This window comes from Tripterygium wilfordii, chromosome 9 (genome assembly GCF_013401445.1).
Source record: "Tripterygium wilfordii isolate XIE 37 chromosome 9, ASM1340144v1, whole genome shotgun sequence".
Lineage (NCBI taxonomy): Eukaryota > Viridiplantae > Streptophyta > Magnoliopsida > Celastrales > Celastraceae > Tripterygium > Tripterygium wilfordii.
In genome coordinates this window covers 2,752,199-2,776,135 of record NC_052240.1, presented here as the reverse complement: position 1 = coordinate 2,776,135, position 23,937 = coordinate 2,752,199, and the positions used below count along the sequence as shown (strand labels likewise).

At 35.1% G+C, this 23,937-nt stretch overlaps 4 protein-coding genes and 2 long non-coding RNA genes across 9 annotated transcripts; 2 read left to right on the top strand and 4 right to left on the bottom strand.

Moving 5' to 3' along the window:
- Positions 1-792: 792 nt before the first annotated feature.
- On the bottom strand, positions 793-22,350 carry LOC120005344. Of its 3 annotated transcripts, none has more exons than XM_038854935.1 (3): positions 22,023-22,315; positions 1,148-1,431; positions 793-1,069 (listed from the first exon to the last, which is right to left on the bottom strand). In XM_038854935.1, the coding sequence occupies exons 1-3, from the start codon at positions 22,155-22,157 to the stop codon at positions 1,018-1,020; spliced, it is 471 nt and encodes a 156-aa protein (XP_038710863.1). In that variant the 5' UTR covers positions 22,158-22,315; the 3' UTR covers positions 793-1,017. The 3 variants fall into 3 exon arrangements, with proteins under 3 accessions (XP_038710863.1, XP_038710862.1, XP_038710861.1); XM_038854934.1 differs by lacking the exon at positions 22,023-22,315 and adding an exon at positions 1,520-1,756; XM_038854933.1 differs by lacking the exons at positions 793-1,069; positions 1,148-1,431 and adding exons at positions 21,316-21,575; positions 21,655-21,938 and having other exon boundaries at positions 22,023-22,350.
- LOC120005346 lies at positions 4,726-5,858 on the bottom strand. Its single transcript, XM_038854937.1, has 4 exons — positions 5,705-5,858; positions 5,434-5,624; positions 5,185-5,322; positions 4,726-5,106 (listed from the first exon to the last, which is right to left on the bottom strand). The coding sequence occupies exons 2-4, from the start codon at positions 5,563-5,565 to the stop codon at positions 5,029-5,031; spliced, it is 348 nt and encodes a 115-aa protein (XP_038710865.1). The 5' UTR covers positions 5,566-5,624; positions 5,705-5,858; the 3' UTR covers positions 4,726-5,028.
- On the top strand, positions 6,174-7,535 carry LOC120005342. Of its 2 annotated transcripts, none has more exons than XM_038854930.1 (4): positions 6,174-6,599; positions 6,697-6,872; positions 6,992-7,210; positions 7,310-7,535. In XM_038854930.1, the coding sequence occupies exons 1-4, from the start codon at positions 6,473-6,475 to the stop codon at positions 7,508-7,510; spliced, it is 723 nt and encodes a 240-aa protein (XP_038710858.1). In that variant the 5' UTR covers positions 6,174-6,472; the 3' UTR covers positions 7,511-7,535. The 2 variants fall into 2 exon arrangements, with proteins under 2 accessions (XP_038710858.1, XP_038710857.1); XM_038854929.1 differs by having other exon boundaries at positions 6,233-6,599; positions 6,691-6,872; positions 7,310-7,531.
- On the bottom strand, positions 8,200-9,236 carry LOC120005343 (golgin subfamily A member 6-like protein 2). The gene is made up of 3 exons (XM_038854932.1): positions 9,054-9,236; positions 8,682-8,968; positions 8,200-8,591 (listed from the first exon to the last, which is right to left on the bottom strand). The coding sequence occupies exons 1-3, from the start codon at positions 9,186-9,188 to the stop codon at positions 8,507-8,509; spliced, it is 507 nt and encodes a 168-aa protein (XP_038710860.1). The 5' UTR covers positions 9,189-9,236; the 3' UTR covers positions 8,200-8,506.
- LOC120005347 lies at positions 12,002-12,618 on the bottom strand. The gene is made up of 2 exons (XR_005469801.1): positions 12,463-12,618; positions 12,002-12,385 (listed from the first exon to the last, which is right to left on the bottom strand). It is a non-coding gene; the product is annotated as an uncharacterized LOC120005347 (long non-coding RNA).
- On the top strand, positions 18,478-22,716 carry LOC120005349. Its single transcript, XR_005469802.1, has 3 exons — positions 18,478-19,099; positions 19,948-20,209; positions 22,510-22,716. It is a non-coding gene; the product is annotated as an uncharacterized LOC120005349 (long non-coding RNA).
- The last annotated feature ends 1,221 nt before the right edge of the window (positions 22,717-23,937 follow it).

Sequence of the window (23,937 nt, the reverse complement as noted above, 5' to 3'; positions counted from 1 at the left end):
AACTTTTTGAACTTCATGCATGCCAGTATCCTCGACCAATTTCTCCTTCCTGACAGGGTTATTCCTCTTTGCATTGTCACTTCTATGTGAATCACCATAGATATAGAATTAAGTTTCAAGCTCAAAAAGAAATTCATACAAATAGAAATTAGCTTATATATAGCTGCAACATATGGAAACTATATTGAGTATTGATTGACCTCTTCCTTTGCTTGCTTTTAGACCTGCACTCTTTATGATAAGGACTCACAATTTAACAGTGATTTGAGTTAAGGACTTAAAACAATTTGATACGTAAAACTATAGAAGTTTATTTAGCTCGAAATATAGTGCAATGACTTGTTTGACACTTTCTTCAAAGTACATAGGTTTTTTAAGATGTTATCTCATGCCAAGTAATATAACCCACATGAGCATCGATTTAACGAAAATTAGATATGCAAGCTTACGCAAAGTAGAGGAATTTGTTTAGTCTGAAATATAATGAGGGGATTGATTACATTTTTTTTCAAGGTACAAATCTTTTTATGACCTTATTCCTTTTAAATATCTATGTATATAGACTTATAGAACTTTGAGTGTTCTTGGTCTTGTAAGAATGGGTGATTAAAGTTGTTGCGGAGTTGTTTTTCTTATGCAATATCTCTTGCCATGAATCTTTGCAAACTCTATATTTGAAGTGATTTACTCAGTTTTTGTTGGTTGTAAAAGATTTGTGAGAATCTTTAATCAAAACATTATTAGCATATAGATAATCTAATAACTCAGTGGAATCTTGTTGCTCACATACCATAAAGAATTGTGAAGAAATTACTCTCATTAATTGAAGTAGATATGTTACATGACACACACACATATCCATACAAATATATGAAGTTTGTAGGAAAGACTAGGACAGGTTCTGACTGCTAAAACACTGTCTAAATACCATAGTCTAGCCTTTCCTCTTTATTACACGGATCAAAACACACACTAGAAAGTATAAACGTTTACATAGCCATAGGCCTAAATATTATTTCAATCCGGCATCAAGACTTCATTTTCTTCCTTTGGCTTCGCTATCAAGTCCCTGGCAATCAAAGTAATAATTGTATAAGCCTCTAATGGAGAATTAGATAAATAACATCATATTCGTTCGGTTACTAACCTGAGACGTAGAGTAAGTTGAGCAACTTTGGCAGAATCGCTCGCAACTCTTGCTCTCATGATTTGAAACATTAAATCCAAACGAACTCGGATACCATGACTTTGTTGCGAAATGAGCTCCGTTTCCTTCCAGAGCTGCTCACGTTCTCTTTGAATCTCCTCGTACTTCTTCCGCACTTGTTTTTGTCCTTCTGCAATGCTCTTTTGCTCCACGCTGATCTCAGCCATCTCCTTCTTCAGCCGTGCTATGCCTTCCTTTATTTTCCTACTCCCTACTCTCTTATTCTGCTTTCGCCAAGAAAAAAATAACAATCAATCGTCGTGTTAGAAATTAATTTGCACATCAAATAAACAGAGCAAGTTGGAACCTTACCGATTGCCTTCTGTTCAGAAATCGTTGGGGCCTTTTGCGGACAACATTTCTGGGATTTCTCTTGCACACCCAATTTCTCCCACTCTTAATTCTCGAAGAAGAGAGTGGACACCGACGAGATAACAAGAGCTTCATGTGTTTTGATCGGTGAATGAACCATCAAAGCGGTTGAACCGTGAAGACGGATCCCTTATTTATAGCAGCAATACAGTTGCTGAAAAGTCAAGAAGTAATTAAGTCGGTTTCTTAGAAACTTAAAAAAGTCGCGAAAAGACAGAAGGTGAGGTCATAGATTATCCATGAAGGAATGGAGGTTGGTTATTGCTGCTTAAATAATTAGGAGCGGTGTCGCGCGAGGTCGAAAGGAAATCGCACGATTCTGTGCGACCGACTGGACAGTCGACACGATGCGCTAGTGGACAATTTACTTTCGCCAATTTCTTAGTCTTTCTTTATTACTTTACGACGTGTAGAAGAAGATTCGGTAACATTGCATAGTCGAGGGCATCTATGTCAAGATGATAACCACGACCCAACTCTGTCATAATCAACGAGCAAGCGATTCCCCTGGAAATATCACAACCTTTTATTTTTATTATTTTTTTCTATAGAGATAATAAACAAATAAATAATTGTGCGTATATATGGATGAAACGACCCCACCAAAAGGAAAAGTCACAGAAACATGATACTAGGGTTGGGGGGGCGGTTGGGGTGATTAGGCCTACCTAGAAATGGTTGGATAAATCTTTTCAATTGAGAGCTAAACTATTGTATTGTTGTGTAATTTCTTTTTCTTGCATAATATAATAAATAGTTGGAAACTTTGGCAAGATAGGTTTCTAGAGTCGAAAAACCAATGGATCGACCATCAATTTCTTGGAAAAAAAGTTTTCTAAAGATTTAAGAGGGAAATATGAGGTTTAACCCTATGAGACAATTGTTTCATTTATTTCTACATATTACATAATAATATCTAGTTTAATTTTAACTTTTTCATTTCTTGTAATCACATTACCAATACTTGACATATATTATAAAACTTGTAATCACAATAGTTGTCAAAATTTGGATTACGCGTAATATGATTCCTATTACAATTGCTCTACATTGAAACCAAATGGGGCCCTAGAGTAATATATCGGTTCATAAGTAATACAAAATATTAAAAGAGTCGCCCTTTTATAAACTTTAACATTTAGGATAATTGGTGTTTGCATATGATATTTGAGAGTTGGCTTATCAACAAGATTATTCTATAAGTGGTTTTCTTCATCATCTGTCTTCAAATGTGGTCCAGCGACACAAATCCTAGAATGGTGCTCTTAGATCTAGTGGAAATCGGTCTTTCCAACGTCAAATCTTGATGGAGTGGAAGCCAACACACTTGATCCAGACCATTTGTGATCTTTTATTTATGTTTGTCTGTTTATTTGTTTAGTCTGTCCGGGTGGACAATGTTTTGTCAGTTTTTGTTTGTTTAATCTGTCAATCTGTCCGGTTTTATCTCTGGACAATGTTGTCACCCGATTTTCTGGTGGTTGTTTGATTTTTTTGTTGTTTCTTGAATCCAGGTGCCTCATTTCCTTGGCTTCGGTTTGTAATTTCCTAAGCTACTATCGTGACACAAGGTGAAACTTTGTTATCATGGAATAAACTGTTGGGGCATATACCCTTTTCAAAAAAAGAAAGAAGATTATTCTATAAGCTTTTGCTTTACGAATCTTTTTTATTTGAAAGATAGTTCAAGTAACTTTATTCTATCATTGTTATATATTTAAAATTGATGATGTGACAATTAATGGATGGATCATCTTGTTGGTAATTTGAGTCCCAATACACTTTTGATGAGTATGAAAATATGTTATTGTTCAAGAACTGTTAGTTAAATATTATAGAACTTGTAGAATAAGTGAACAACCACCAAACACATTGAAATAACGAGAAAAACCTAACAGGGAAAAACCTCGAGTCTATCAAGCGATCGACTTCGGAAACAATTCACTATATGAATAAAGATTACAAAGGATCTAACCTTAAGATACCTTAATACATCAATTTATCCAGCGTATGTTTCCCAAAACACAACAATTACGTTAGCTACTCAAAGTTTGGCCGCAACCAAAGCATCCAAGTTGAGAAGAAGCTGTTTGATACTCCACTAATAAGTGATCCACTTCACCAAGAGTTGTCTCACGCTAGGATTCTTCTTCAACTATAAATACATATGAAACGAATCTCTAAAACTTGAAAGAGTCTGCTTTGTACTACTGCAACGACTTTGGGTGCCTTGTAAGTCTTTGACGGTAAGTATAAATAGTCTTTCAGGAACCCTAGTTGCGTTAGACTTCAAATATTCTGAGATCCAAGTTTCCTAAGTGGACTTCCATCACACAATCTAATTTTAAGGAGCTTCCTCAAAATTGAAACTAGGAAACTTAAAACGCAAGTATTCCATTAATTAATCAAAAACCTAGACAAAGAGTTTCTAATTAAAGACAATTCTATTCTAATACTTAAATAAAGACGCAGCAGCCCATAACTATTCTAATCAACGTCACCGCTGAGCTGGAAGCACAACTGGTATAGCCTACATCAAGTTACATGAGTAGGCTATCTCAGGATACGTCTTCACACAAAATCAAGCATAAATACACAAATACAAATACAACATACATTATATAAATAGCAATAATCACATAATGCCTGAACACTCATACTGTCATCACTACTCACTAGTAGGGGTAAAAACCCCAACACAGTACTTTGTTCTCTTGATTCTAGTCGGAATATGAAACCTCTTTCATCAAGACCTATGTGGTTTTGATCGTGGCAGTCTAGGTTTTAATTTGGTGGATCAGTTGTTGGAAACTATGGCTCAACGAAACAAAGAGAAGATGGTAAAGAGAGAAAATAGTGTCGTATTTGATGGTCCGTAAATATTGTGAGTAATACAACTTTTGGGTTCGATTCCCCGTTCGCATAGGAGAACGACTTGTGACTTGATATCTTTCGATGGTATATATTCTCAAGGTTTTCGATAGTATAGGTCCCTAAATTCCTCACATAATGGTATATATTCTTAAGGTTTTGATATCTTTGGATGCTGAAAAAAAAAAAAAAGAGAATCTTTCCCTATCTATTATCTATTGTTTGCTCTAATTTGCATTTTATTTGCTTTCATCATTCGTTTTTAAAGAATTAAAGAAGCACAATAACTTTATTTATCATATATAGGAAAAACATAAGATATATGCATAATATATAGAGATAACCACTATATAAAGAGTGTTGAAAGGTATGGAAATCAAAACCAACCGGAGAGACTGGAGAAGCTGATCGGCCAGAACAGAATCGCCTTGAGCTTTTGCTTTTGATATTTGCAACATGAAATTTAGACGTAATTGGATGCTCGCACTCTGCTTCGATATAACCTCCGTTTCCTTCCTCAATCACTCACGCTCTCTCCGCATCTCCTCGAATTTTTCCCTCACTTGCCTCTGACCCTCTCAGATGGAACTCTGTGTTTCACTAATCTCCGCCATCTCTTCCCTTACTCGCATAATCGCCGCCTTTATGTTTCCTTTCTGAACACAAAAAACATTAGTAATTAAATATAACTACAGTAAACTTACCCTTATACACTTGACGAGTAAATTTTATACCTGATATCTGCTCTGTCTTGTTGATTTACAACTTCTGTGTTGTTTTTGATGCACAGTCCTCGCTATGGCTCCCTCGAGATATTGTGCGTTGTCCCGCGATCGGCAGGCACGCTCGTTCGATTGAGCACATTTTAGAAGCTGATACGAAAAATGACAAACAACACTGTTAGGGATCCCACCATCGTCACACGATTGGCAGGCAGAATTGCTCTCAACTATTGCTCTCATCATTTCGAATATTAAATTTACCATGACTCTGCTGTGAAAATAACTCTTTTCCTTCCACAGTTGCTCGCGTTCCCTTTGAATTTGCTCATACTTCTTCCACACTTGTTTCTGTCCCTCCACGACGCTCTTTTGCTCCATGCTGATCTCCGCCATCTCCTTCTTTAGCCGTGCACTATGCCTTCCTTTATCCTCCTACTCCCTACTCTCTTATTCTGCTTTCGCAAAGCAAAGAAAAAAAAAATCAATGGTCATGTTAGAAATTAATTTGCACAGAGACCAAGTTGGAACTTACCGATTGCCTTCGGTTCAGAAAGCGTTTGGGCTTTTTTCGGAGAATATTTCTGGGACTTCTTTTGCACACCCAATTTTGTGCACTCTTAATATTTCTACGAACTTCATGTTTTTGCTCTGTAAACGAACTGTCAGCGGTTTTGAAATTTGAAGATGGATCACATAATTATAGCAGTATAAGTTGTGTAAAATCAAGAAGTAATGTAGGGACAAAGTCAATGAAATTAAGTCGGTTTCTCGGAAACTTTAGAAAGTAATGAACGTGAGGTAATAAAAGATGATGCGTGAAGGAAGGCAAGTTGCTGATAGTGATGGGATGCAGCTTAATTGCTTAACCCACGGTGTCGCGCGAGGTCGAAAGTTCATCGCGCCACTATGTCGAAACTGAGTCGCGCGATGTCGAAAGTGAATCGCGCGATTCCGTGCATACGAGCGGTGTCGGGCGATGTGGAAAGTGAATCGCGGGATTCAGTGCGATGCACTAATGGACAAATTTACACTTGCGAATTTGTTGGTCTGTCACTCTGTCTTTATTTCTTGGTTTTCAAAGAGAGAGTGTATCAGAGTTGAGAGAATGGCAATCGCCCTTCTTCGCTCTGCCTTCGCTCAATCTTTCCAACACACCGAGAGAAATCTTGCGATACCTTCACGCTGTTTAATCTCTGGGACCCTTTTGATCACCTCTAATACAAACATTGTTTCTCTTTATATACCAGTGGGGGTGGGTGTGCATTGGAATTGTGCCTGAAGTTTGTTTGCAGATTGATCAATGGAAGCACTTTTTTTATTTATTTATTTTTTTTATGCCACTTCAATGGATGCACTTGACATAGCAGATCTTAGCACAGCAGTTGAGGGAGGGAATTTATCAAACCTCCTGGAAGATAACACAGCTGGTAAGCAAACATTAGTAATTTCAAATACAATTGTGTTTCTTCCGTGTGTGTATGTATATATATTTATACATCTTGATAAAATTGTGCATAGGGGCAGGGAGAACAGAATCATGGATCTTGAACCAAACTAGTCAAGATGAGCTTCACCAAGTTGTATTGACACAACCAAACCAGGTTGGCTCAAGCAGACGAGTAAACATAGCTCAGGGCATTGCACAAGACAGGGTTGAAAAGAAAAGATGGAACGACAAGCGTTATCGTGACCGATGTAAGGTAAAGATTGTAATAAAATAAAGTTCTTTTTTTATTTATTTTTTATTTTATGTGTGCCATAGCTCCCTTTTCTGTTCTTCTCCTTTATTTTGCTTCTTTTTTTTTTTTTTGTCATGAAGGAAAGGAAAAAGAAAATGCAGGATGAGTTAGATAAGTTTACAGTAGAAAACAGACATGTGAAGCTCGCAAATCAATCAATAAGGACTGAAATAAATTCTATGAATTTAAAATTGGAATCAAAAACTAAGGAGATAAAACAACTCCAAGATGCAATGAACAAATTGAGGCGTCAAAATGGATGCATAGAAGTTCTTATGGAAGCATTTCTGCAAAGAATGGTTAGTTTCTCTCTGTTTCAATTACTCTACAGTTTTTTTTTTCACATAATCGGAGTTGACCATGCTTAGAGTCTTGACTATGAGGCTCTTCCTAAGCAGGTCAGTTCCAAAGATAGAGATGACCAGCTTGAGATGCTAACGCATGAAATTACAATTTTACGTCAAAATGTTGCTTTCATTGGATGGATGGAAGAGAAGACGCAACTTGTAAACAGATTTGCAGATTTAGAACATCAGAATAAGCATCTCAAAGTGAAAATTCAAGCTTTGTGTGAGAAGATAAGCAATGACAGACGTTGAAGAGATCCAAGCATAATAAGGCTCCTGTAGTGTAGTTTAATATAACTTATGTTAAGTAATGACTCATATTAAAAGTATTACTTAATATCTAAAAACTCTAGGAAAGATGAAGTTGAGCGAGAGGTGAGCGTAGCGTATTTTACGGTATTATTAACGTGGATTGATTATTTTTGTATGTGGATATAGTTATAATTTCGGATACCTAGGTAGCTAGTATATAAAGGTTTAAAACTCATTGTGAATGTATTATTGAAATTCCTATATCAAAAACAGTCGTAAACCTCATGTTTTCTTCTTTTTTTCTCTCTATTTTCGATTGCTTCATTATATTATTCAATTATCTTTGTGTGTTTGCGGAGAACTTTTTGCAACAACTTAGATAGTTTTTTTTAAAAAAGTTGTAATAAACTAATTAAGTGAATATTTAATTTATTATAAAGTTATTACTACTTATAAATTATTTAAAAACACAACCCCCGAGGCCAAATGGTTGAATTGCGATGCGCGGATCGGCATCGATTTAACGAAATATAATAGAAGGGATTGTCGAGGAGTTTTTATTTTTTTATTTTTATGCAATATTTATTGCCTTGAAGATTTGCAACTCTGTATTTGAATTTTGCAGTGATTTACTCAGTTTTTGTTGGTCGTAAAATATTTATGTTATTTGCTTCTATTATAAGACAATCTTTAATGCAAACATAATTAGCATATATAATAAATTGTTTTTTATTAATTACATTCTATAAGACATTACCGATAAGGCTAGCTTTGGAAGATACCTATATAGAGGCCCACAGGTCACACACACTCTAAGCCATGTCCGAGGGACATAAAGACCATCACAACAGATGGAAAACTATTCAAATCCCAAATCCCCGGTGAGAATGAAACCTTATACCTCAAGGTCTTGGGCAGACAACCTGACTAACCAGACTACCTCCCATTCTCAGTTTTAAAAGATATTACATACATCACAATACCATATAGAAACCTTTACATAGCCATAGGCCTAATGTTATTATTTCCATCTTGATCCATCAACACTTCCTTTTCTTCCTTTGGCTTCGCTATCAAGTCCCTGGCATTCAAAGCTAGAAATGTATTAGCCTCCAATTGAAAACTACTTAATATCGTCATGTTCATGTTCTGGTTTTGGAAGATTACTAACCTGAGACGTAGAGTGAGTTGAGTGACTTTGGCATAATCATTCTCAACTCTTGCTCTCATGATTTCGAACATTAAATTCAAACGAACACGGATACCATGACTCTGCTGCGAAATTAGCTCTATTTCCTTCCACAGTTTCTCACGTTCCCTCTGAATCTGCTCGTACTTCTTCCGCATTTGTTTCTGTCCCTCCGCGATGCTCTTTTGCTCCATGCTAATCTCCGCTATCTCCGACTTCAGCCGCTCTATGCGTTCCTTTATTTTCCTACTCCCTACTACTCTCTTATTCTGCTTTTGCCAAGAAAAAATAAATCAATCGTCATGTTAGAAATTAATGTGCACATCAAACTAGGAGACCAAGTTGGAACATTACCGATTGCCTTCTGTTCAGAAATCGTTTGGGCTTTTTACGGACAATATGTCTGGGTATTCTTTTGCGCACCCAATTTCGTCCACTCATAATTCTTGAAGAGACAAGTAGATAACGATGCGATAACAAGAGCTTCATGTGGTTTGCTCTGTAAATGAACTATCAGCGGCTTTGAAATTTGAAGATGGATCCCCTATTTATAGCCACACAAATTGTGAAAAATCGAGAAGTAATGTATGACGGAAGTCAATGAAATTACTTTGTGTCGCGCGAGGTCGAAAGTTTATCGCGCGATTCTGCGTGACCGACTTAACACGATGCGCTACGGGATAATTATTATTTTACTCCTCACTTTGTGGAGGAAGTTTCGACAACATCGCATAGTCGAAAGCATATATGTCAAGGTCACAACTATGATCCAACTCAGTCATAATCAATGAGCGATTCCCCACGAAATATCACTCACACCCTTTTATTTTATTTTATTTTTATTTTATAGAGATCTTGACCCAATATTGAGATAATAAATAAATAACTTTGCGCACGTCTGGATGAAACTACCCCACCAAAAAAGAAAAAAGTCACAAGAACATGCACCTAGATTTGGGTGAAATTAGGCCTACCTAGAAGTGGTTGGGTAAATCTTTTTCAATTGAGAGCTAAACTATTGTTGTGTAATTTCTTTTTCTTGTATAATATAATAAATAATAGTTGGAAACTTTGGCAGCGGATTGATCATCAATTTCTTGGAAAGCAGTTTTCTAAAAATTTAAGAGGGAAATGTGAGGTTTAACCCTAATGACACAATTGTTTCATTTATTTCTACACGAAATTAGAGAGGAGAAAGATTCAAACTTGTGATTCAATTTGAGAGTTGGCTTACCGACAAGATTATTTTATAAGTGGTTTTCTTCATCATCTATCTTTAGATGTGGTCCAACGACACAAATATGTGGTTTACGTGATGGTGCTTTTAGATCTGGTGGAAATCGATTTTTCTAATATCAAATCTTGATGGAGTGGCCGGAAGCCAAGACACTTGATCCAGACCATTTGTGATTTTTATTTTTGTTTGTTTGTTTATTTGTTTAGTCTGTATCGGTGGACAATGTTTTGTCTGTTTTTTTGTTTGTTTGTCTAATCTCTCCAATTTCATCTTTGGATAATGCTGTCTTCTAGGTATTTTTTGGTGGTTGTTTGGTTTTTTTCATTGTTTCTTCAATTCAAGTCTCTCCTTTCATTGGTTTCGATTTGTAATTTCTTAGGCTACTATTGTGGCGCTAGGTGAAACTTTGTTATCATAGAATAAAATGTTGGGCTTATACCCTTTTAAAAAAAAAGTTATATAAGCTTGTGCTTTCATGAATCTTTTTATTTGAAAGATACTTCAAGGAACTTTATTCAATCTTTTTAATCGGTTCTTTGGTCTCTTGATTCTAGTCTGAATATGAAACATTGTTGATCAAGGTTTATGTGGTTTTGATCGTGGCGGTCTAGGTTTTAATTTGGTGGATCAGTTGTTGAAAACCATGGCCCAACAAAACGAAAGAGAGAGAGACGGGAAGGAGAGAAAATAGTGTCATATCGGTATGTTGTGTCCATACATATTGTTGGTAATACACCTTCTGGGCTTGATTCGGGCGTCCATATAGGAAAAGGACTCTATATATATATATTAAAAAAAATAATTTCACATACTAGACATACTTGAACGCTTTCAAAATATATAAGTAGTCCGCAAATTTTAATTTGGCTTCTTTGTCACCATCTTGAATTTTTGGTAAATTTCCTTATTTTGTAGTTTTTTTTTGTTTTGTCAAACAATGAAACAAATGCTAGCTATACCAATCAAATAAATGTTAACATTTAATCATTGAATCTTTAGCATATCAAACTTGTGTAAGGAGGCCACATCTTCATTTTGCTGATGCTACAAAGCTCTGGAACAATCTATGGAAAATCAGAGGAGAAGAAGGTGAAAGAGAACTCGTTTTTTTTTTACTCAAAAGGAGGGATAAAATTTATTCAAAAACCATTCTGGGGTAGGCAACCCCTACATAATCAGCCATGATAAGATCAATACAAGAAGGAGGAGGAGAAAAAAAAATAATGAACACCAATAGGCAAACTCATTTGACACTACAAGGTTGTGTCCTTTCAGTTCATCTACATATTGTTACTGCATTCGCTCGTTCTGCTTAGCCTTGCGATTTTCAGAACAACAATGGCTTCAAATTTGATGATATTGGACTCGAATATTAAAATGCATTTCTTCTCTTCTTTACTTTCTTAAGAAATCTAAAACAAAATGCTTCTGTAATTACATTTGGGTTCTACACATCATTCCTTTTTTTTTTTTTTTTTTCCCTTTTGTTGTCATTTCCATCATTAATTTCATCAAATCCTACAAATGGGATTGCAGGAGCAACGTTTTTGAAAGGTTAATGATATATATTGGTATATATTCTCAAGGATTTTCGTATTTTTCATATTATTTGCATTTTATTTCCTTTCATCGATAATTTTTAAAGAATTAAAGAAGCACACGAATTTTGATTTCTCAATTGTTGAAAGCTTAAGTCGATTTTTTTGGAGAAGGAAGAGTACTTTGTCTGGTTTGGAAAATAATGTTTGGTCAATAGTGTTATTTCCAAGTGTCCATTTATGTTCTCGAGTCTGTTCATTATCCCACGTGTGTTTCTTTGGCTTTGATTGTCGTGTTGCATGTTTTATTGAGTCTGTTCTAGAGTCTTCTGTTATGGTTATTTATAGTAGTGTTTTGTTGTAGTAAATCAAGTGGTTGGACATTTTAGTATCCCTTGTTCATGTGAAATAAGATCAGTTATTGGTTGTCCTTTTGGTTCTTGTCTTACCAGTTTGTTCTTCTTCACTTGGTTGTTGGTTCTGGGCTAGTATAATCTTTATTATACTAGGTTTGATTTCTTTTCATCGATCACACAGCCAAACTTTATTTTTCATATATAGGAAAAACAGACGATATATACATAATATATAGAGATAACCACTATATAAAGAGTGTTGAAGGTAGAGGAAATCAAACCAGCCGGAGAGAGTGGAGAATATGATCGGCCAAAGCAGAATCGCCTTGAGCTCTTGCTTTTGATATTTGCAACATGAGATTTAGACGTAATTGGATGCTCGCACTCTGCTTCGATATAACCTCTGTTGCCTTCCTCAATTGCTCACGCTCTCTCTGCATCTTCTCGATTTTTTTCCCTAACTTGCCTCTGACCCTCTCTGATGGAACTCTGTGTTTCACTAATCTCTGCCATCTCTTCCCTTACTCGCATAATCGCCGCCTTAATGTTTCTTTTCTGAACACAAAAACATAGTAATGAAATATAACTATCGAGGAACTTACCCTTGTATACTTGACAAGTAAATTTTATACCTGATATCTGCTCCGTCTTGTTGATTTACAACATCTTCTGCGTTGTTGTTGATGCAAAGTCCACGCTCTGGCTCCCTCGAACTTCATATTCTTTTCCCTCTTGTGAGGGGAAGCTTTAAGTTAAGATGAATCATGAAACCCACCAGGCACACCCCTATAAAGTAAAGTGATGTGACCTGTGGAAGAAGTAAATGAATTAAAAAAAAGAAGTAGTAAGAGTCACTCATGGTTGGAAGTTGTCGTTATCGATTCGATTAGCAAGTTATTGTATTTTATAGTCCAAAAGTCGCGAGATATTGTGCGTCGTCGCGAGATATTGTATAGTGATTTCGACTTAGAGCAGCACAAGTTCATACAATTGAGTTACAGAACATACTCCTTCAGACAGACCCTAAAAGCAAGACAACAAATAGAAAGAAAGACCAACTAACATCAAAGAGAAATGACTGAACAGGACATGACTCAATAATAAAAGACAACATAAGACATAGGGCTGTTATTGGTACGGTTACCGTTACCAAACACAGAATACCGTTACCATACCAATTCTTTCGGTAACTCAAAAAATGTTACCGTTACCGTTACCGGAAGAGTCGGTATACCGATGGTCGGTATACCGATCGATCGGTAATGGTAAGTCGGTAATTGGTAAATTTACCAATTCTTAAACTTATTTAAAAAAGAGAAAGAAAAAAAAATACATCAAGTAGTATTGTGTTTAATAGTCATTGTATGAAAGTACAACACTTTCATCTTGCCTACAATACCAATAATAAAAGTAATAGATTAATGAGAAGGATCATTGTGCTACATGTGAATAAGAGAAAATACCTATCAATCGGAGAAAAAAAGAAAGGAGAATTCACATAACATTATTCCAACAATCTATAACGGAAAATCTTTCATTTCATTAATTTCTAATATTTTTAGTATCCGAAGTGTTTTAAACTCCATAGCATGAAAGCTAGAAGAAACAAGATAAATAAAGATAAAAGACCATAATGGAAATGGAGAAGAAAAGCATGTAATCAATACCAACAAAGCATTTTGTTATGTAGCAAACGCTGCTTTAAAGTTAATGAAATTGCTACGAGTGATATATAAATGATAACCCTAAAAATAATAAATGGTCTAGATTAAATTAGATCAATCTAATGGTCATAATTAAATAAAACTAAAACTAAAAATAATATTAATATATATTTAATATATATGTCGGTAATCGGGAAATTTACCGGTTTTGAACTTTGCTTACCGTTACCGTTACCGAAATCATCGGTAAATTTACCGTACCGAACAATTGGTAACGGTATACCAATCTTCTGTTATTTTCGGTAACCAATTGATCGGTAATGGTATACCAATGGATAATTTACCATACCAATAACAGCCCTAATAAGACAAATATGCCCAAACAAGTGGAACCAAGAGTAGATGAGGCATCATTTTCCACCATCTCCTCCATCGAAGAAGGTAAACAGCATATAGTCGAAGTAGAGTTGGAGGTCGTCCTTCTTCTTAATCGCCAGCTTGCGCTCCTCCTTCAATCCGGCGCATTCCGATTCTATCGCATTCAGTTCGGCCTTCGAATGGTTCAGCCCCTCCTTCATCCGCGGAGTCTTTGCTTTCATCTTAGCCAATTTCGCACTCAGCTTCTCCTCCTTCGCCGTCAATTTCTGTGAAAAAAAAAAATTTGTTAGAAGTGACGAAACAGAGAGAGATTTCAGATGTTAGAAACTAATTTGCACATCAAATTAAGAGACCAAGTTGGAATATTACCGGGAGGCTCAAGCACTAGGCAGCTAATTAGTAGGCTGCCGCCGGGGCCCCAAATTTTAAGGGTCCAAAATCATTTTTTCTTCTTAATTTTATACATGACAATTGTCAATTTTGAAACAAAAAATAATTAAATACATGCATAGTTACTAGTCCACTATTCTAAGTTATCTCCTAGTGAAACAAACTCCCCTCCACAAGTTGTTTACATTCCTACGGAATTGTCAAATAACTAGTTTTTTTTTTTTGTTATTTCTTAATTACCAAATAGCTAGGCATTTTCTTTGTAATTATGATATGCATATATAGTCCCTATCTATAATCTCTAGACAAAATTTCCACGACAGTTTGGCATATAGTTACACCTATCACCTTTAAAGTTCAACCAAAAAGTTATAAAGCTAGAGGAAAAACTGTGGAAGAAAAGACGAGCTTAAAATTATGTAATATGTTGTAAAGTGTTTGGCGAATTAAAAGTTGACCTTAATGGAAAAGATGTTGAATAAATTATGTAGTGTTTGGTAAATTAACAAAAAATAATTGAGTTATTGTTTTATATAATTCGTATTAATAAGTTATAATATTTTCTTGACAAATATAAATAAAAATGCTTATATTTCAATTTAAACTTTTAAAACTAAAATCATTATTTAATGATTTTTTAAATATTACAATCATTATTTAATCATTTTTTTATAAAAAATAATTTGAAGTATAAAATATAATATTATAAATTATAAATTATTTTTTACGTTACATAAATAAAAAATGTTAAGTAGAATACTAATATAAATTTTTTTAAGTAAAATAAATAAAAAAATGTGAAGAAATTAAGATTAAGTTTTTTTATATAAAAAATTGATAAACTGTAATGATAGCTATGGGACCCACAGAACTTTAAAAAATAAGAAAAAATGTTTAGCCTATAAATTTACAATAATTAAAAATGGGGCCCAACTTATTTTTATTAGAAAAATGAATAAACTTTTAAAATATTAGTGTCATTATAACAGTGGGCTCCATGTGAGTTGAAATAAAAAGAAAAAAAAAGGCGTTCAACGGCTCAAAAAAGCTCTGCATGCATGTGGCTGTGATGTGCGATTGGCTCAGCGGCATTGCAAAGCGGGACTGCTAGCAGATTTGCTTTGGGTACCGCTATGCTAAACGGGCGCAAGAGCTTCATAATTTTGCTCTCTGAATGAATTATCAAAGCGTTTGAATTTTGAAGATGGATCCCATATTTATATGTGCCCGTTTGGTAGAGCGGTTGTGTTGATTTTCAACGCTAGCATTTAAGATGTGGAAAAAAAGCTGAGCTTAAAGCTGTGAGGTGTTTGATAGAGCTGTTAACTTTTGCTAACGGTTAGGTTGGGTAAATATATTTGTTTATATTTTTTCATTTTAATTTTTTTTATTTCAATAAAAAATTAATTGTTAATTTAATAAATAAATAATGATTATTAATTTATAAATATACTTTATTAAGTAAAAATAATAATTACTTTAGTTTCATATTTAAATAAAATTTGTAATATAATTTAACAATTTTAGACCGTCGGATATAAACGCAAAACATTCGGTGTCTGGATCACGATGAATTTGATTTTTGTTTCCAACAAAAAATATATCGTTGGATTCGTTAGATCATAAACTACACATTTATAATTTTTTCAAAATAAAATAAAATTTTTTTTCATCTCAAATAGTTATTACAGCAGGGCCTGCTGTAATTTTTTTACAACAGAGCCCCGGCACAAAATATATACTGCATATATAAATGAAAGAAAATGTCAAATTAAAAATATATATTATTATAATTATTAATATATATATTTATAATTATAAATCTAATTTATTAAGTCTAAATATATCTTAGTTGGGGTTTATTAGTAATATTTATTATTCAAGTGGGTCCCATCATTTTTTTATTTAAAAAGGGAAAGTTTGACTTTAAAATATGTGGGGTCCGCATAAAAAAATTATAAAAAAAAGTGAGGGCGGTTAACTCCCTCAAATTTCACATGTTTGGTGAAGCGGTACCGCTCTGCGGATCACTTCACCAAACACAGCATAGCAACACAAGTTGTGGGAAAAGTCAAGAAGTAATGTAGGGACTGTCAATGAAATTAAGTGTGTGTTTGACAAAGTGGTTGTGTTGATTTTCAATTCTAGCTGTTAAGCTGTGAAAAGAAATTGAACTTAAAGCTCTGAAATAAGTTGTGAAATGTTTGGTAAAGCTACTAAATGTTGGTAGTGGTTAAGTTATATAAAATATATTTTGTTTATATTATTATTAATTTATAAGTATAATTATAATTATTAATTTATAAAATTTTATTATTAACTTGTGTCGAATATAATATAAATATAAGTATAAATATACTGTATTTAATATAAAGCTGAGACCCACACAAAAAAATTTTAAAAAATAAATATGTAGCTTTTAGGTGTGAAATCCATACCTTTTTAGCGCCACCCAAGAAAAAGCTCCTAAAGATCTGGTTTTTGGTGAGGCGGTATGGCCCTAAAAAATTTGGTATTTGGTGAGGTGATCCCGCAAAGCGATACAACTCTGTGTACCGTCTCACCAAACACACTCTAAGTTGGTTTCTCAAGAAACTTTTGTTGGAGGACGATACCGCCCTAAAAAATCTACCTTTTCATGGGACCACTAGCGGTACAACTGTATGTACCGCCTCACCAAGTACAGTCTAGGTCAGTTTCTCAAGAAACTTTAGAAAGTATACAAGAATGAAAGTGAGGTCGTAAAGATGATGCTTGAAGGATGGCAACGTTTTAAATGTCGGATTCTGAATCATATTTGTGAGGCCACCAGCAATCATGGATCAATCCGTATGACCGGCTGGTCGACTGAATCAACTAAATTTTTTCAAAAATCATAATAAATTATAAGTAGAAGAAGAAAAAAAAACCTGTAAAAGATGCAGAGTCCTCGCCTTGGCTCCCTCGGACTTCATATTCTTTTCCCTCTTGGGAGGAGAAGCGTAAGAGTTACAGATGAAAAACCGTTAGAAAGGTATTTAAACTTGTTTCTATATATAAGGTGATTTGACACGCCAAAAGTAAATGAATGAATAAAGAAGTTGGTGAGACTCATAGTTGTCAGTTGTCTTTATCGAATCGATTGGCAAAACTATTGGAATGAAGAGTCGAAAAGAATATCGCGCGTCCTCGCGCGATCGGCAGGCATGTTCGTGCGATTGAAGCAAATTTTGGTTTTGTCTACACGCGATGTGAAAATTGACAAGAGTCGTGTTCGGATATCTTTCTTCCAGACGCGTGGCAGTGTGGGATATACAATCACTACTGGTGACCCCAACCAATGTGACCAACTTGATGGACCCTACTCTATATATATAAAAGAAAAAGAAAAACTTGATGGACCTTCCGTGCGACCAAGACTGAAAAAGGAATAATAATCATTAATCAAGGACTTCGTGTGCTAGCAATGCAATTTAGTGATCATTAACATGTGATTAACATTTCTCTGGATGATCGATCAGGAGAAAAGAAGCTTGCAAGGGGAGCTACCATGAAAAAAGGAGGTGGTCAAAGTCATAATACTATTCCTATAGAGGATCTATCTATGTATATACTAAAATTTATTTATATATTTACAAAAATGGGTGGGATCGAATGTTTATTAGTTGCATTTGTTTTTTCTACTCTCTCATGTTAGCTTTTTTGGGTTTGTCTTATTTTGTGGGAGTGTGGGACATGGCCTTCATTTTATCGTTAGGTAAAGGATCTGGGGTTCGTCCGATTCTTATCAATTATTATCTGATAATAACGTTCAGTATTTATTTTAGCCGTTGGATCTGTACAATTAAATCCAACGGCTGAATATGACTTGTCCCACATTGAGGGTCCCAAAATCCAACCTCTCCTTCTTAATTTCTCTATGTTTTTGACCAGATGTCCTCTCAAGTTCGTTGCTTAGCATACCAAATCAGTGAAGCAGGAAGACTCTACCTATATCTGTCAAAGACTCTGCTCCGTCGAATACAGCTACCTCCTACCTCCGTCGAAGACTCTCTGTATCTTTTGCCTTGAATTGTGAGATCCAAAACAATTATAAATGTTGCTATCATATTGAGGTTTTTTATAATCTGCCACTCTTAAGTGTTATAATCTGCCCCTTTTGTTTTCTTATTGAGGATTTGTTTTTCCTGGGTTTCCCTTGTATATCTGATATCTATCTCAGTTGACGACGAGGATGGAGATGAGAGCTGCTTCCTTCGATGAAGAGCGTGAGAGATGAGGTCCAACGGCTAAGATAAATACCGGACGTTTGCACCAGATGATAGGAACCGGACGACCCCCGGATCCTTTGGAAATACGTCTTTTTTTCTTCTGGATCTCTGCGTTGAGGACCACCGCATCCTAGCCACCGTCATCCACCCCGAACATGCCGCAACGTCAGGCTCCGAAGCTCCAGAACACCAGGCTCCGTGACACTGTTGTCGTTGGCGTCAACGTCAGCCATGACCTACCCTTTGGATTCAACTATGCACCGGCTCTCACTACCTCCTCTACTTCGTCCCCTCGGAATTCGAGCCCAAGAAGATAGTTGCTAAGAACCCGGTGGATCTGAACGAACTGGCTGTGAGAGGGATAAACCGTAGATCTCTGGAGGTCCGATCTAGACCGATCTTCCTAGGCGGTGATGGGGAAAGGATTTGATATTGAGAGGCCTACCTACTAGGTGGAGTGGCACCACCGTAGGTGGTAGTTCGTATGTTTCTTATGTTGTTTACTCATGGTGAACAATTCTTTGCTTTTAGGTTCACAAAGATCAACAACATTGAAGTATGCAATCCAGCAGTATAGACCGGTTCAGGTAAAGCCTTGATAAAATGTCCAATATGTGTTTTTTTCTTTCAATTTTCTTGATCTACATGCATTAAATTTTACAACAGTGATAGCTAGTTCATATAGTAGTAGCCCAAATCTTTTAAATAAAATTTTAAAACGTTTTAAGTTTTAAAATACATGTTAAACTTTTTTTAAAATTACATATTCATATCAACGCATAAAGCTCTTTCTAAAAAGATTAATTGTTAATGAGTTTTATCAGGTAAATCTTAATTCCTTTGTTTTTTTCAATGGAATTTCTTAATTCCATTGTTTTTTAATGAAATTTTCAAAAATAATGAATTCAAAACTAAAACAATGAAATGAATTATAGAATGTGCTTTAAAAAATAATAGAATCATATTAAAATATTAAATTTTGAATAATGTATTTTGAGATAAAAGAGTGAAAATAAAACTATTCCATTGATTAAATCAATGGAATAAACATGGTGAGCTCCCATGGGCTATCAAATTGATGGGTTACATATTATTTTCGTAGCTTTTATCTTAAATCTCAGGACATGCTGCTAAACAAAACTCACATTTGATTTACATTTCTCGTCAGATGATTTGATTGTGGTTTCTCCAATTAGGGTTTGTTTCAATTAGTTAAAGATGATTTGATCATTTGCGATGATAAATTATTTACATAATCAGCTTGGACTTTGAATCATTAGAAGGGTACAAATAATTGGATGACACAAGCCAATGTATTGTTTCTGTTATTTTTGGTGAGTTTTGTTGGGAATCTTTAATATCCTTAAATTAGGTTTGTGTCAATTAGTTGGAAAAAAAGATGATTTGGTCATTTTTTATGGTAAATTCTTTGCAGAATCAACTTGGAGAGAATCACAGGAAGGGTACAAACAATTAGACGCCACAAGCCATTGTATTTGTTATGCTATTTTGGTGAAGAAAAACAGAGTATGGAATCTGACATACACTGAAGTCACATTTGCCATCAAACTTGTTGAACTTGGTATGCATATTGAGCTCACTCATCTTGTTTGCGAAACCTTAGCCGCCTAAGAAACAAAATCTCAAGCTCTGATACCAAATGTTGAAATAGAACCCTCGCAGACTATACAGATATGGTATGCTTCGTTTCCCTCTCGCATAATTTACATTTTTTTTTTGAGTTTTAAGGTGAAATAATTCTTCTGATATGAGCCATTTTTTTAACAAGTCTAGTCAGGAATGAAATAGGAATTCCCTAACAACAATGTATCTCCAATCCCCATTTGCTAACTACATTGATTTGGCTCAATCATATAAAAAAAAAGGGTACTCGCCTAACAGTAGAGGGTGCCTCTCATTTACACTACAATCTGGAGTAGATCCATTAAAAGATACAAACTATGTAAATTAATATTTCATATATATATAAAAACTAAGGTGCCTATGCTATCCATAAAGAAGAACTCTCAATAGAATTTTGTTTCAACAACTGAAAATGCTCTGATTTCTGTTGAGACAAACTCCCCCAGTGATAGCTAGCAGGACCATTATTAATAAGTGTGTAATTGCATTATTACAATGCAAGACTATAACTTGATCACATGTTAGCCATGATCGTTATCATCACCATAAAGCCTTTATCCCAAATGTTTTCGATTAATGTTCATAATCAACAAAATCATTGGGGCTGCATGGCTTTGTTTTCTCAAGAGGTCGCACATCTCAGTAGTGGCGGCTTTACCCTCCCAGGAGATCACCCATTTCAATAGTGCTCTCGCAAAAGCACGCTTAACTGCGGAGTTACTACTGGATGTTCTCCTCCATGAAAATGTGTTATTGATGGAGAGGGATTGAATATATCTATATATTTTAACAATAAATTCATGAGGGGAGGGTAGGAACACCTGTAGAACCCTAGAGCGGACAATATCTTGGATGTGAAAATCGAATCTAGTGCACCGATTTAATGGAATATAGTATAAGTTTTTACGCAAAGTAGAGGCGTTTGTTTAGGTTGAAATATAATAGAGATGATTGTTTGAAATTTTTTACGAAGTATAGAGCTTTTTCTGATCTTATTCGTTTTAAATATGTATGTATATGGAGTTTTGGACTGACTGTTCTTTGTATTGTAAAGATGTGCGGTCAAAGTTGTTGTGGAGTAGGTTTTTTATGCATTATTTATTGCCATGAAGATTTGCAACTCTGTGTTTGAACTGTGAAGTGATTTACTATGTTTTTGTTGGTAGTAAAAGATTTGTACCTATTTGCTTCCATTAGAAGACAATCTTCAATACAAACATAATTAGCACATACATAATTTTTTTTGGTTTGATTACATTCTGGAAGTCATTACAGATAAAGGCTTTGAAACATATTACATATTACACACATCACAACACACTATAGAAATTAGAAACGTTTACATAGCCATAGGCCTAAATATTATTTTCATCTGGCATCAAAGCTTCCTTTTGTTCCTTTGGCTTCGCTATCAAGTCTCTGGCAATCAAAGTTTAATTGTATTAGCCTCTAATTGAGAATTAGTTAAATATCATCATATTCATGTTCGGTTACTAACTTGAGACGTAGAGTAAGTTGAGCAACTTTGGCAGAATCGCTCGCAACTCTTGCTCTCATGATTTCGAACATTAAATCTAAACGAACTCGGATACCATGACTCTGCTGCGAAATGAGCTCTGTTTCCTTCTTTAGTTGCTCGCGTTCTCTCTGAATCTCCTCGTACTTCTTCCGCACCTGTTTCTGTCCCTCCGCAATGCTTTTTTGTTCCACGTTGATCTCTGCCATCTCCGTCTTCAGCCGTGCTATGCCTTCCTTTATTTTGCTGCTCCCTACTTTCTTATTCTGCATTCGCCAAGGAAAAAAAAATCAATAGTCATGCTTGAAATTAATTTGCTTATCAAATAAAGAGACCAAGTTAGAACTTACCGATTGCCTTCTGTTCAGAAATCGTTTGGGCTTTTTACGGACAATATTTCTGGGACTTCTTTTGCACACCAAATTTCGTCCAATCTTAATTCTTGAAGAAGAGAGTGGACACCGACGCCATAACAAAAGCTTCATGTGTTTTGCTCTGTAAATTAACTATCAAAGCGGTTGAACTCTGAAGATGGATCCATTATTTATAGCAACACGAAGTTGTGAAAAGTCAAGAAGTAATGTACGAATAATAAGTCGATGAAATTCAATCGGTTTCTCAGAAACTTAAAAGAGAATAAAAGAATGAAGGTGAGGTCATAAAGAAGATAATGCGTGAAGGAAGGGAAGTTGCTTATTTGCTTAAATAACAAGGAGCGGTGTCGCGCGAGGTCGAAAGTGTATCGCGCGATTCTGTGCTACCGACTTGACGGTTGGCACGATGCGCTAGCTAGTGGACCGTCTGTCTTGATCATTATTTATTTTACTACGTATGCAGGAAGATTAGGTAACATTGCATAGTGGAGAGCTTATGTCAAGGTATCAACCAGCATCCAACGCCAGTCATAATCAACGAGCGATTCCCACTGAATTACTGTGCATGTAATTTCTCTCTTAGATAATAAATAGTTGGAAATTTGGCAATAGTTGAAAGACCAACGGATTGACCATCAATTTCTTGGAAAAAGTTTTTTTTCTATACAAATTCTGAGAGGAGAAATATTCAAACTTGCGTGCAAAAAGGTTTTTTTTTTAAATGTCCACAGGCCACACACACGCTAAACCATCTGATCGATGTGAGTCTCAGTTCGACAATTAGTTAATAAGCTAGTCTTATTCTTACGGCTTGATTGGATAGACTTGTATTGTAATGATAATTATATTCACATTACATGACAATGTTTGGTTTAATTTTAACTTTTCTATTTTTAGTAATCACATTATTAATACTTGACATATATTATAAAATTTGTAATCACAAGACCTGTCAAACTTGTTATTACGTGTAACAAGATTTCTATTATAATTGCACTATATTAAAACCAAATGGAGTCCTAGAGCAATGTATATCGGTTTACTAAGTAATACAAAATATTAAAAGATTCACCTTCTTTATAAGCGTTAACATTTAGGATAATTGGTGCTTCGCATGTTATTTGAGAGTTGGCCTAATGACAAGATTATTCTATAAGCTTGTGCTTTTATGAATATTTTCTATTTGAAAGATTGTTCAAGGAAGTAACTTGATTCTATTATTGTTATGCGTGAACTTGATGATGTGACAATGAATGGATGATCTTGTTGGTAATTTGAGTCCCAATACACTTTTTTAGTCATCACTTTGTTCTCTTTAATTACTTTTTATGATTCGGATTTAACGAGTTATACTCAACCCAAATATATATGTCCATGATCTTTATCTTGGATAATTTTACAAGCTTGCATATAATGCATGCCTTTCAATTGTGGAATTTGGCTCATACATAGCGTCTTTCTGGTGAAGCTATTCGGATAGCTCCTCGATCCGTTCGGACAACGAGTTCATTTTTGGAGACAGATTAGTATCTGTCCGGACATCTCCTCTAGCCGTTAATTCTGACCAACGATTGAGATGAGAGAAATTAATACTTCTCTCTCCTTCTCGTCTCTCTGTCTCCGTTTTTGCTAGTAGATGTAGATGGTGGCTACCAACAGCAGCAACTCAGGTGACTAAATTGGGGTCATTCTTGCTTGATGTGGTCTGCAACTTTCGTGATTGATTTTGGTCGGAATACGGAACATTGGTAGTCAAGGCTTATGGGGTTTTGATCGTGGTGGTATGAGATTTAATTTGGTGGGTCGATATCGGAACAAGAGAGATGCGAAGGAGAAAAAAAAAACTGTGTTATATGTGTAGTCTGTAAAGATTCTCATAAACGAGCGTTCG